The following is a 12858-nucleotide window of genomic DNA, read 5'->3' as shown; positions in this document are numbered from 1 at the left end:
GGGCCTACTCTAACCACCTCAAAGGACTATTTGGAGGCTCAAGATGATATGAAAGCCTTTGGAGAATATGAATGGCAGTGTGTATAAGTTTGGGGGTGCCCCTAAGAGGCAGCTGGTGGTATAGTGGACAGAGTGCTGGGCCTGGAGTCAGGAAGGCCTGAGTTCAAATCCAGTCTCAGATACTTACTTGCTGTGTGACCCTAAAAGGACTTTTTGTTGTTCAGTTGTGTGTGACTCTGTGTGACCCTGCTTGGGGTTTTCTTGGCAAAGACACTGGAGTGGTTTGTGTTTCCTTCTCCAGCTCGTTTTACAGATGAGGAAACTGAGGCAAACAGGGTGAAGTGACTTGCTCAAGGTCACACAGCTAGTAAGTGTCTGAGGACAGATTTGAACTCAGGAAGAGGAGTCTTCCAGTTCCTAGCCCAGGGCTCTGTGCACTATGGCGCCCCCTAGATGTTTTAATTCCAAATCTCAAGACAAAAATGCCAGGTCATTTCTGTGAATACCCACAGCACTTCCCCCGGGTGCTCCTCTCACTAATACTGTCCTGGGCACCAGTGCCATCCCTCACAAAAATCCAGCTGCTCCCTCAGGAAGGAGCTGACCATGCATCCTGTCTTCATCTCGCTCTCTCTCCCTTCTCTGAGGCCTGGTCCAGGACTCTTCCCTCCATAAAGCTTTCCTGGACTCCCCCAGTTCTGGCATGATACCTAGCTGTGTGAGCTTCTTGAGAGGAAGTGCTATTTGTCATGTCTTTGTCGTTTATCTGCAGGGCCGCCTAGCCCAGTGAATCAGCACCCAGAATCAGTGAATCAGAGCTCTGCTATCTCTCTCACTGTTCTGGCGGCTCCTTTTCAGTCTCCTGTGCTGTTTCTTTCATGTCATCCCCATTTAGTGTGTCCTCAAATATTCTCCATGCTTTGCCTTGGATTCCCTTCTCTTTTCACTCAGTGATCCTATCAGCTCCCAAAGGTTCAATTATGGTCTCTCTGCCTGTAATTCCCAGACCTATAGATGTAGTCTTCCTCTCTCTGCTGAGCTGCAGTCAGTCACTCATTCCCAACTGCCTATTGGATGACTTGAATTGGATGTCTGGTAGACATGTCAAACACATGCCCAAAACGGAATCCATGACCTTTCCCCTAAACCTTCCACCCCTCCAAAATTCCCTATTATTGTGGAAGGCACCACCCTCCACTTAGTCACCTAAGCTCAAAATCCATTCCTAACTCACGCTCACCCCATGGCCAGTCCAGTCCGGTGCCAACTCTTGTCTTTCTATCTTCATAACATCGCTCATTTATTTCTCCTGTCCATTCATACAGCCACTGCCCTACTTCAGACTCTCATCTCGTGCCTGGACTACTGCAGTACCTTCTAACTGGTTTCCCTGTCTGAAGTCTCTTTCTACTCCAATCCATCCTCCACTGGGCTGCTTAAAGTGATCCTCCCTTTCTCTCTCTATGCCTCTCTCTCCTTCTCTCTCTCTCTCCCCCTCTCCTTCTCTCTCTTTCCATTTCTCTCTCTCCACCTCTCTCTCTCTCTCTTTCTCACACACACACCATACACCCCACCCCTTTAATAAACTCCTATGGTTCCCTATTTCCTCCAGGATCAAATAGAAAATCATCTGTTTGTAAATGAAAACTCTTTATAATTCGGCCACTTCCTCCCTTCCAGACTTTTTACACGTCACTCCTCTCCACACACTGTACGATCCAGTCACATTAGCCTACTCCCATTTGCTCAAACACAGAAGTCCATTTCCACCTCCATACCTGGAATGCTCTGTCCCTTCACCTCCACAGCTTAGCTTCCCTGTCTCCTTTCACAACTCGGCTTAAATCTCACCTTCTGCAGGAGACCTTTCTTGGTCCCTCCATTCATGCGTGTCTTCCCTTGTCAGATGGCTTTTCATCTACCCTGCACACATCTTGTGTGACCTCATTATTTACATCTTGTCTCACCCATGGGAAGTTTCTTTCTTTGATGGCCAGGAATGCGTTTTGCCTTTCTTTGACCCTGCAGCGTTTAGCTTGCATAGTCCCTGGTAGGTAGTAACAGCCTGATAACTGCTTGTTGGCCAAATTGAAATGGACCATGGCTTAATGTGGAATTCTCCTTTTTATATACAGTACTTATGATGAGCCAGTTATGAAAGATCCTTCGTCCTTTGGAGAAGAATGCAGGCCCAGTTTTACACTTTCCTGGAAGGAATGTGACCGTTCATCTTTCATCTAATCATTCATTCCACAGACCTTTGAATTAAATATTGAACCAGCTAGACAGCGCAGTGGATAGAGCACTGAACTTGGAAGATCTGAATTTAAATTTGAGCCTTGGACACTTAGTAGCTGTGTGGCTCTGGGCAAGTCACTTCACTTCTAAGCGTGCCTCAATTTCCTCTTCTGTGAGATGGGGATCGTAATTGTACCTATCTCCCAGGGTTATGGCGACGACCAAATGACAAATATTTGTAAAGCTCTTTGCAAATTTTACTGTACTATATAAATGCTAGTTATAATTATTTATTCAGCACTACATTGTGCTAAGCATGGGAGAGAAAAGACAGTGATGAAAAATAGTCTCTTCCTTTAAGGAGCTTCCATGTTGCTGTGGGGGATGTGGGTACGGAGCATTCTGCAGAAATATGGAGAGTGGGATGGAGTTCAGGGGAAGTCTCGGACCTGTAGAGTGTGAAGGGAAGCACACTCTTATGCATGAATGGAAACTGGAAATAATCTTTTACTCCAGGAGTCAGGAGTCCTGAGTTTTAGGTGTCTGCCTTGGCCTCTAGCTAGCTATGTGATTGTAGGTCCCATTAAGGAATGAGTTGTATGCAGGGCTAGGGAGGGGATTGTTCTGCTGCCCTCCCCTCTGGTCAGGTCTTTGAGGAAGCACAGTAAAAATCTAGACTGGGTCCAGAGGAGGGGAACCCAAATGGTGAGGAGCCTTGAGCCTAGTTCACGGGATGCTCATTTGAAGGAACTGGGGATATTTATCCTGGAGAACAGAAGAATTTGGGGGAAATGATAGCAGCGTTCAGGTTCTGGAAGGGCCGTCCGATGGAGGAGGGGTTACACTCGTTGGGTCTGGCCCCCGAGGGCAGAGCCAGGAGCAGAGGAGGGAGGGGGTGGGGGAGAAGCAGCAGAGCAGGTGTAGGTGACTTCAGGAAGGGCTTCCATTAGGAAGCTTGGCACACTCCCAGGGTGGAATGGGCTTCCTGTACAGATGAGTCCTCCTTCCCCAGAGGTCTTCAAGCCAAGGTCGGAGGACCACCTGAGGGGATTCCTGTGATGTAAGGGTCGAACGAGGTGACCCCGAAGTCCTGCCCCACTAGAGCTGTAAAAGGGGTCTGATCCGCTCTGCTCTGCCTTCCTCTCAGGGGCCCTGCATGTGAAGCCCCTCGAGTGGTAAGGGGCTACCATCATTCCTGCCTCAAAGGAGACACTGCCTCTAGAGTCAAGAAGCATTTTTAAAGCACCTACTATGTGCCTGACATGGGGCTAAGCTCTCTGTTCAGATATCACTTAGGGTAAGTGATGCTCTCCCCACTGCATCACCTTGCCTCCTGTGTGGAATTCGAATCCAAGTCTGGTGATTCCAAGCCCTTTGCTCTTAAATGTCACATGAATCAAGCCCTAAGCACTGATTTGGGCCAGGCACTCACTCCATGGGTGCCTCTCCACTCTGGAGGCGGGGGAGAGAATTTCATTCTACAAAACGGACTACCTCTCTTCACTAAATGAGCAGCTCTTCCCCCCTTCCCCCTGCTCTGTGTACAAAGAATGACTCTCTAAGGGTAGAAGTTCAGGCATCAGCAGCTGAATGAAGCTGGTTGGGGAGGGGCCCCTCAGGCTATATCAAGGTGGATTCTTTAAACATTGCTGATCAAGCCCAGGCCCGGGTTTCTGATCTACAGCCCAGGTCTAGACCTGACAGGATTCTTCAGGGTCAGGTCTGATGCCTGCTTTCTGTTCTGCCACATTCCCAGACCCCGACAAAGTCACAGCCACACATCCTAGTTAAAGAAATAACCATTTTTATAGTGAACACCACTACAATGTGAGTCCGACTGTCCCCCCCCCGCCCCCAAATTGCCAGGTTAGCCTGGCAATTAAGTATAAAAACAAGGCATTGGGATCCTTAGAAGGAGGGGATGGCAGGAGGAGGGTAGCAGCAGCCAGATCTTATGGTACCTCTTCCAGGAAATGGAGCATTCTCTTCCTCCCTCCCCTTTCCACAAGGCATGGGCAGGGGTTGGTGTCAGACAAACTGTGCCAATTCCTTGAACACAGCAAGGAGTTACTTGGATGGACCGAGGCCAGAGAATAGATGTGTCCTGTTCTCTGGCGTGGCCCTTTCACTTTGTCCCCATCTGTGCAGGAAATTGGTGGAGTGGGCACCCACCGGACATTGAGAAGTCGTTGGAAAATCTGACCGTGTCTTGATTTGTGAGGACCAGTTTGCAGAAACAGAGCTGGGGAGAGAGGGTGATGACCTTGGTCTGGGACTGCAGGGCACGAACTAGCCCCACCCAGGCCACACTTTGGGAGAAAAGCTCCCAGGCATGGGCAGGCAGGACTGGACACGGCTGCCGTCTCTTCAGGATCCAAGGAAGGGCAGAGGCCAGCCCAGGTCCTCAGACAGTGTGGGTGCCTCATCTCTGAACTCTGTGGAGAGTAGAGGGTGGGCTAGGACACCCAGCGGAAGTGGGCTGGTACATAAGGGAATCATTGATTGGTGGGATGGTGCTGGGGGGAATGAGGTTGTGCGTGGGGAAGGGACGTGAGATCTGCCCTAAACTGGGCACATTCCTGAGGTCTCCATGGGCCGTGGGAAGCAGACATTTAGGGTTCCACTTCAGTCCTCTCCCCAGGTACTCGTGTTGCCTGGGAATGGGGTTGTAGGCACCTCGGGATCGGCCTAGCTCTGAGGGGAGTCCGGGCATCATGGGGACCAGATGGCCTCTCCGTGGCAGGGGAGACTTTGATCCACGGAGTAGACCTCGGTGAGTTCGTTGGTGTTGAGGGTGTGGTGCCCATCGGACAGACCCCTTTGTCTGAAGGAAGGGAGGTCCCAAACACTCCTTCCACAGGGGCTCACTGCTGGCTGCCTCAGACTGCTCCATAAATAAGTAATTCCCTCCCTTCCCCCAATCCCCTTCTGGGGCTGAAGGAGACAATTGAGCAGAGCCAGACAGAGCCGAGGAGGGTCGGGGTGTTGCAGTGACATTTAAGCAGTCCATCTTTCATCCACGGCCAAGCCAGGGCCATGCACCAAGAGCGTCTATCTGCAGCATCTCCTTCAGCTTTGGCTTCTTTCCTAGATGGACAATGAGCAGAAAACTTGGCCCAGGGCCTGAGGTTGCTGACCCTCCCTGAGCAAGCTGGGGATCGTGGGGAGGGAAACCGCAAGGCCCTGGGAAGACTCTGCCTACATGCCTCAGCCTGGGGTTGAGAACGCACAATTCAGAGCCCCTGAACTAGAATGAGAGGCTTCGGTGGAAGGCGCCCTGCCTGGGACTGAGAAGGCCAGGCTGTGTGACCTCCGGTAAGTCACTTCTCTCTGGGCCTCAGCTTCTTCCTCTGTAAAATGCGGAGGGCACAAGACCTTCCTGCTCAGGCATTCTACATTGTGAGGCCTCTCCCGACTCTGACAATTCATATTTAAGGTCCCCTTTGGCCAGGAGTGGGGCTGAGCTGGGGGGCCTAGGTCCTGGAAAAAGAGGTGAAGAGAGGGACCCAGGTTGGAAAGTGATTTGGTTTTTGTTTGTTCTCTTTAAGGTGCGGTTCCCAGGGTGTCATTCATCACAGGCAGCCCCTTCAACGGGGATGGGCTGGGGTCTGTTGTTGGTGTTCCCCTTCAAGTGGACGCTCTTCAGAGAACCCCCCTGCTCTTTGTAGGTGGAGGCCTGAGGGCTGGGGATGTTGAGGGAAAGATAACAGTCCGGCTGAGTTGTCACATCTCAAATGTGCCCTGGTTCTCTGTAAAATGTTCCTCTCTTCACCATCCCCCCATATTCCCTAGCCCCAGGGCCTCTTCAGTCCTGGCTCAGATGGGATTTAGTACCAATCCCATGGCTTTTTTCCCTTTGCCTAGAAGGGAGTCAGTCCTCTGTGAAGGATGGTCTTTGCTGACTCACTCCTTTCGTGGCTGTCCTGCCCCACCCCAAGAAAGGGACATGGAGCGGGGGAGAGGGGCCAGACAGGACACTTGGCAGAGGGACAGATGCTGACCTGCTAGAGAGGGTCACCTCTCTGGAGGCCTGAAAGACATGCAGCCCTCCCACCCCCCATAGAGATAGGGGAGGCAGAGAGAATGGGGCTTGCTGTCTCCTAAGCAGGCTGCGGGCATTGGTGGCCGGGCTGCAAATATATCCCTTGGGAACAACTTTCAATCTTTCATGCAAACCTTTCTCCCTCAACCTGGGGGTGGAGGGTGCTCCAGTCTTCAGCGTGTTCTTTGGCTCCCTGTTCTCCTCTCCCCCTACGACCTATGCTCCCTAGAGCTGGCCCAAGAATGAAAATATCCATGCCCAAGCCTTGGGGTATAATGGAAGTTTAAGACTATAAACCAGGGCAGCTAGGTGGCAGAGTGGATAGAGTACTGAGCCTGAAGTCAGGAAGGCCTGAGTTCAAATCCAGCCTCAGGTGGCCCTGGGCAAGTCACTGAAGCCTGTTTGCCTCAGTTTCCTCATCTATAAAATGAACTGGAGAAGGAAATGATAAACCACCCCAGTATCTCAGCCAAGGAAACCCCAGTGGGCTCATGAAGAGTCTGGCATGACTGAAATGACTGAAGGTCTAGACGTCAGGAGACCTGTCCCTGGTTCTGTCCCTAACACTGACTCAGTGTGTGACCTTTGGCAAGAGGCCCTTCCTGGGCCTCCCTTTCCTTGTCTTTTGAGTGGAGATAATGAGAACTCTCTATGCTTCCCATCCACTGGAAAAGCATCTTGGAAACGATCCAAGTTCTCCAAGATATGAGTTATGATAACTGCCTGTATGAACTTAGGAAAGTAGCTTGACCTTTCCAGGCTTCAGTTTCCTCCTCTTTAAACTGAAGGCATAGGACCAGGATTCTGAGATCCCTCTCACCTCTTTTAACTTCTGCTTACGGGGAAGGTCTGGAGGGAAGAAGGTGCAGGATGGGCCGGGGGCTGCTGCCAGCTCTGTCTTCCGGGCGGACACCCCTTCTCATCTGGGCCACTAGGTCAGTAGTTCCACACGGGTTGGGGCAGTGAAATCCTTGGACTTCAAATGAGGAGACCTGGGTTCTAGCCCTGGCTCAGTCACTTGCTGCATGGTCTCAGACAAGGTATTTCCTGGATTTCAGTTCCCTCCTCTGTCAGAGGAGGCCATCAGACTCACTGATCCCCAGGCTGTCTTCCAACCCTGACATAGTGTGATTTTGGGATGGTACCAGCTATGCGATGCTCCATCAGTTCAGCCGGGAGGCTCCTCTCTCTGGGCCGTTGTCGCCAGCAGGGACACTGTGGCCCCTCCAGAGGCTCCTGAGACAGGAGGAAGGGATGAGCACGACCACTTTCCGAGAGTGGTCTCTGAGCTGCTTGCAGCTTGCTGCTCGTGGCCCCTCAAAGAAGCCCGAGGGGTTAGGGGGCCTTCCTTCACCTTGCTTCCCTTCCCCACAGACACATCAGGGAGTGTGGACGTGCCTGGCCATCGTGGTTATTCGTATGTGTTTCTCCCTGAAAGGCTGAAAAGTCTGCCTCTGCAATAGGCACAGAAAACACTAGCTTGAGGAGGCTTAATGGGGGGGTTGGTGTCCTTCTGATCAGCTGGTGAGAGGTGGGGATCAGGGCATGCCCCGGGGCCTGGGCCTCTGACCTCTGTAATAAATACTATGAAGACATTAAAAAAAAGTACAACCAGCTTCTTTTTTTTGAGGGGGGAGTCGTGGCCTTTAAATTATTTCCCCCCTCCATTCAGCATCTCTCTGTTCCAAAGTCTCCGTCCCTGGTGGGGCCGGGGAGCCCATCACCGGCACGTGTGCGTCTCCACCAGCCGGTGGCAGTGCCGACACTTGACGAAGCAACACCAGTGGAATTTGCAGCTGCAGCGCTCGACCACCTCGACCTCGGAGGTGTGGAAGCCGCGGCCGCAGCACAGCAGCTCGCAGCCGTCAATGGCCTTGGAGGTCTTGTTGCACTGGCGGCCCCAGGTGCCCAGCACGCCGCTGCGGGCGTCATGCTCGCAGAAGTCCGGGCTCGGCTCCAGGTACACCAGGTCCTCGTCCGTGTGCGGCTTGAATTGGGAGTTCCTGGGCACGAGGGCCTTGGAGGAGCCCACCCGCCGCTGCTCCACCTCCGTGGCCCCGTCAAACTTCTCCTTGAGGACGTGGCCTACCTTGCGGAAGGGCGGCATGGCCTTCCAGCAGGTCTTCACCTCGCAGGAGCCCGACACGCCATGGCATTTGCATTCCACCCGCATGTGGTTCAGGATGGCCTAGGGGTGGAGAGGAAAGGGTGGGTCATCCAGGTGAAGATGGGAGAGAGAGGTGGGGGAGTTAGGTGTCCGAGGGGAGGGAGGACAAGGCGGCGCACAGATGTGAGAGTAGAATAGAGAAGTCTCTCATTATTGGATTTAGAGCGGGCTGTTTGGTGCAAGCCCCTCATTTTTAGCTGGTCCAACCTTCTTATTTTACAGATAAAGAAACTGAGGCCTAGAGGTATTGGAGGGTAGTATTTGAGGAATGGGAATATGTCTGGGGAGGAAGACATGGTGGGGAATGTCTTCTGATTGAGGGTTTGGGGGATGCCTGTGGTGGAAGGAAATGTAGACAGGGATATCTGAGGGGTGGGGCTAGAGAGGATGTCTGAGGGTCCGAGGGAAGAAGGGGAGGGGTACATGTGGGGCCCAGATTGGCACAGCTGGCTTGGGAAGGTGATGAAAAAGAAAGTTGGGGCAGGCAAAGATGAATGAGGGATATGGTGGGAGCATGTGGAGAGTAGAATGGAGGGACAATCAGATATCATGGGCCACTCCGACAGGTCAGGGATGGCACCAGTCCAGGTCCCCAAAGGAACAGGAGCATCCTTCCTCTACCTGGAGCCTCAGAGCATGGGGAGGGGGCAGGGACTGGGGAGCACTTACCTTTCTTCCAGCCTCGTTGTTGTGCAAGTTCATGAGAGCCCGGCTGGAGGAAGCCCCTTTGCTTCTCTCTCGGACATCCACAAAGGACTGGGAGAAGGCCACTCCATAGGCAATGTTGTCTGAACAGCCTGACCATTGGAAGCCTAAAGTGGGGGGAGTGGGCAAGGGTGAGGCTTTGCCTTGTGTGTGGGGGGGTCCTTTGTGCTCACCTCCCCAAGAAGGCCATTCTAGGAAGGACCCTCCTGGTGGTTTGCTGGGTGATAGAACCCCTCCCTTACCCCCCCCCCCCAAACCCAGGTTTTCCTTCTCCCTGCCTCCTGGCACTCACCCTCCGGGCTGACCCCATGCACAGTCCGGTCACAGCCACACTTATCCAGCTCCCCACTGCTGCAGGCCCGAGTAACAGCAAAGGCTACCCCTGCAGAGGAGATGGCGTAGACGAAGGCTGCTTCTCGGGTCCCTGTTAGGGCATAAAAGGGGAAGGTGGATTCATCCCTTTCTCCCTACGCATTCCACCTTCCCACTTTGTTCAGGATCTCCCAGAGTCCACTATGCTGATATCACCCAGGGAAGGAAGGTCAGGAGGGAAACAGGACTGGACCTATATGTAGGAAGGACTGGTGGTCACCTACACAGTGACATGAGGGATCCCAAAAGTCACCTACTTAAAAATATCCCCCTTCTACCAGCTTCCTACAATGCCTAAAAGTTCTGATGGGGCTACGTCTTTGGGTTAAGGCACTGTCTCCAGAGGGTCCCTTGTTATAAGACACTTGGCTCCCTGAAAGAGGTTGCTATAATAATAACTCATATTTCTATAGTGCTTTTCAACTGTAAAAGCACTTTCCTCAAAATACCAGTGCAAATATTATACCCATGTTACAGATGAGAGGGGTTGAGAGATATTAAACAGTTTGTCCAAACTTACAGTTAGTAAGTATTGGGACCAGGATTCAAAGGTTAGATCTGTAGCCCTAACCTTTATACTACACTGCCTCTCTTGGAGCACATTATATGATATATGCTCCATCAGTATTCAAACACATTGGAAAACGAGTTCTTGCAACAGCATTGTATGACCTTGGGTAAGTCTCCTCTAAGACCCTTGCATCTCGATTTCCTCCTTTGTAAAATGAGCGGCTTGGAAAAAAGAGTCAACTTCCCTGTCAGTTCTAGCATCCTCTGAATCAGGTTGGCCTGTTTTGATAACAAAAAATACTTGTAGCTCACATTTACATAGCATTTGAAAATTTACAATCCCCGAGACCGGACAGATGGGGTGGTGGATAGATCACTGGGCTTAGAACTGGGAAGACGTGTCTTTCTGAGTTCAAATCTAGCCTCAGACACTTACTAGCTGTGTGACCCTGGCCAAGTCACTTAATCCTGTTTGCCTCAGTTTCCTCCTCTGCTAAATGAGCTAGCAAAGAAAATGGCAAACCGCTCCAGTATCTCTGCCAAGAAAACCCCAAACGGGGTCATGAAGAGTCAGACACTACTGGACTACAATAGCCACCAGACAGGTAGTGACAGGATTGTAATCTGTTTTACTGATTAGAACACCTACGCTCCATTAGTTGAAGAGATGTGCCCAGAGTCAACCAGCCAGTGAAAGAAGGCCAAGGCCAGGATTCTAACCCAGGGCTCTTCCCACTCAACTTTAGCCCTCTTTCTATTAATGTGTCTCCAGTCTGATTGGTGATGGAGAGGGAAAGACAAAGGAGGAAGGTGCGTGAGTCAGTCCTCAGGAGAGTGGACCTGGTCACGGGCCGAGGTAGAAGGCAGTTTGCCTCTTGCTTCCTCACTTGGGGGCTGGCTGGCCTCCCTTTCCTTCTCCTTCCCCCATTCCCTCCTGCTTCGTTCCTCCTTTAGGGACCCGGGGCCAAAAGCCTTCCTATTGTTCTGTCTGCCCCATTGTGTGCCTCCTGAAAGGTCCCCAAGCTCCTCCTCCCATCCTAGGTATCTCCTGACTTTCTGTGTCCTGGGGGAGAAAGGTGTTTGCTTTTTTGACCCAGGGCCCATGGAAAGAGATACAAAAAGGCTGCTTTGACAGAATCTAAGAATTTCGGAGTTGGAAAGGATCCAGTGGCCATCTTGTCCAATTCAAGGCCCTTCACAACACACCGGTCAAGTAGTTGCTCCGCCTTGGCCAGAAGCCCTGCAGTGACAGGGAACAGACCGCCTCCCAAGGCAGCCCACTTCACTGCAGGACGGCTCTCCTTGTGAGAAAGTTTTTCCTGACACTGAGCCAAAATTGGCGTTTTTGAACCTTCTGCTAGTTGCCTAGTTCGGATCTTCCGCCCTTGCCTTTGGCCCTCGTCCCCCGCCCCAGGCTTTCTCCATGTTAACACCCTCAGTTCCCCTAACCAGTCCTCACACAGTGCGGTCTCAGGGACCTTTCCCCATCCTGGTTGCCCACCTCTGGAATCCTCCTCCACTTGTTGGTGCCCTCCCTAAAATGGGATGCCCGGAAGTACTTGGGGGGGGGTGCGGGTGAGAGGACAGGGACGAGGTGGAGGGGTGTCTAGTGTAGATGGTGGGTTGCTTGAGTCTCTACTGTTATTGTCTTAGAGAAGCTGGAGAAATGTGGGCTAGAGAAGAACACAGATGGATTCCAGATTGGTGAGATTCCCAAACCCAAAGAATTAATGTCATGAAATCAGCCTGGAAGGAGGTCTGCAGTGGAGTGCCCCAGGAATCTGTGCTTCACCTTGTGCTTTTTGTTTGTTTTAATTTTTTTTAAGGCAATTGGGGTTAAGTGACTTGCCCAGGGTCACACAGCTAGTAAGCGACATATGGTTGGTTTGAGGTAGGATTTGAACTCAGGTCCTCCTGACTTCAGGGCCGGTGACACTTAGCTGCCCCTGGTTGGTTGTTTTTAACATTTTTATCAATGACCTAGCTAAAGGCATAGATGGCTCCTTTTCAAACCTGTCTGTGACTCAAAGCCGGGAGGGAGAGATAACACACTGGCTGAGAGAGTCAGGATCCAAAAATATCTTAACCTAGAACATTAAAGTGAGGCTAATATTGTTTTATAATCTTGTCTGCATCCTGGGGAGTCTGATGAAGCCTATGGGTGAAGCCCTTTTAAATGCATACAATCAAGTACAGAGGATTGAGGATTATAAAAGAAACCAAAGGTTAGTTAAGATAAAAAATGTCATTTTTTCCCCATCTAAGTTCTTAGACTCCCTGAAATTTATCAAGTTTAGAACCCTAAGGTGATAAGAAAAAAAAGATAAATAACTTCTTACTCTAGGGTTTAAAAAAATTAGGCTTCACAATAGGGGGAGCCCATGATGAGACAGAAACTTGTCTGAAAAAGATCTGGGGGCTTTTAGTGGACCCCTTCAAAGTGAACCGATAATGTGATATGGTAGCCCTGAAAGCTAATCCAGTTCTGGGCTGCCTTGAGAGATATAACTTTGAGGAAGAAGGAGGGAGCAAGTCTCATTGTCTCTTGGCCTGGTCAGAGTTCCTCTGGAGTATTGTGTTTATCTCTGGGTTCCACATTTTAAAATAAGTTTTATGATTGACTTTGCTTTTCTTATTCTTTCTTTCTTTCTTTCTTTCTTTCTTTCTTTCTTTCTTTCTTTCTTTTTCTTTCTTTCTTTCTTTCTTTCTTTCTTTCTTTCTTTCTTTCTTTTTTTTTTAATTTTTAGGCAGTTGGGGTTAAGTGACTTGCCCAGGGTCACACGGCTAGTAAGTGAGAAGTGTTTGGTCTGAGGCCAGATTTGAA

At 50.9% G+C, this 12858-nt stretch overlaps 1 protein-coding gene across 1 annotated transcript in view; it reads right to left on the bottom strand.

Annotated features, from left to right (window-relative positions):
• Positions 1 to 4025: 4025 nt before the first annotated feature.
• The window catches only part of WNT4 (Wnt family member 4), a 54515-nt gene continuing 45682 nt past the window's right edge, over positions 4026 to 12858 (bottom strand). The window contains exons 3-5 of the mRNA XM_020983027.2: positions 9445 to 9576; positions 9117 to 9259; positions 4026 to 8468 (exon numbers count right to left, since the gene is read on the bottom strand). Of these exons, the coding sequence (XP_020838686.1) occupies positions 8001 to 8468; positions 9117 to 9259; positions 9445 to 9576 (743 nt within the window). The 3' untranslated portion in view covers positions 4026 to 8000. The remainder of the gene's footprint in view (positions 8469 to 9116; positions 9260 to 9444; positions 9577 to 12858) is intronic.

The sequence above is a fragment of the Phascolarctos cinereus genome, unplaced genomic scaffold (assembly GCF_003287225.1).
Source record: "Phascolarctos cinereus isolate Bilbo 61053 unplaced genomic scaffold, phaCin_HiC Scaffold_726;HRSCAF=1367, whole genome shotgun sequence".
Taxonomy (NCBI): Eukaryota; Metazoa; Chordata; class Mammalia; order Diprotodontia; family Phascolarctidae; genus Phascolarctos; species Phascolarctos cinereus.
Note: the sequence above shows the minus strand (reverse complement) of the source record. Positions and strands in the feature narration are given on the sequence as shown.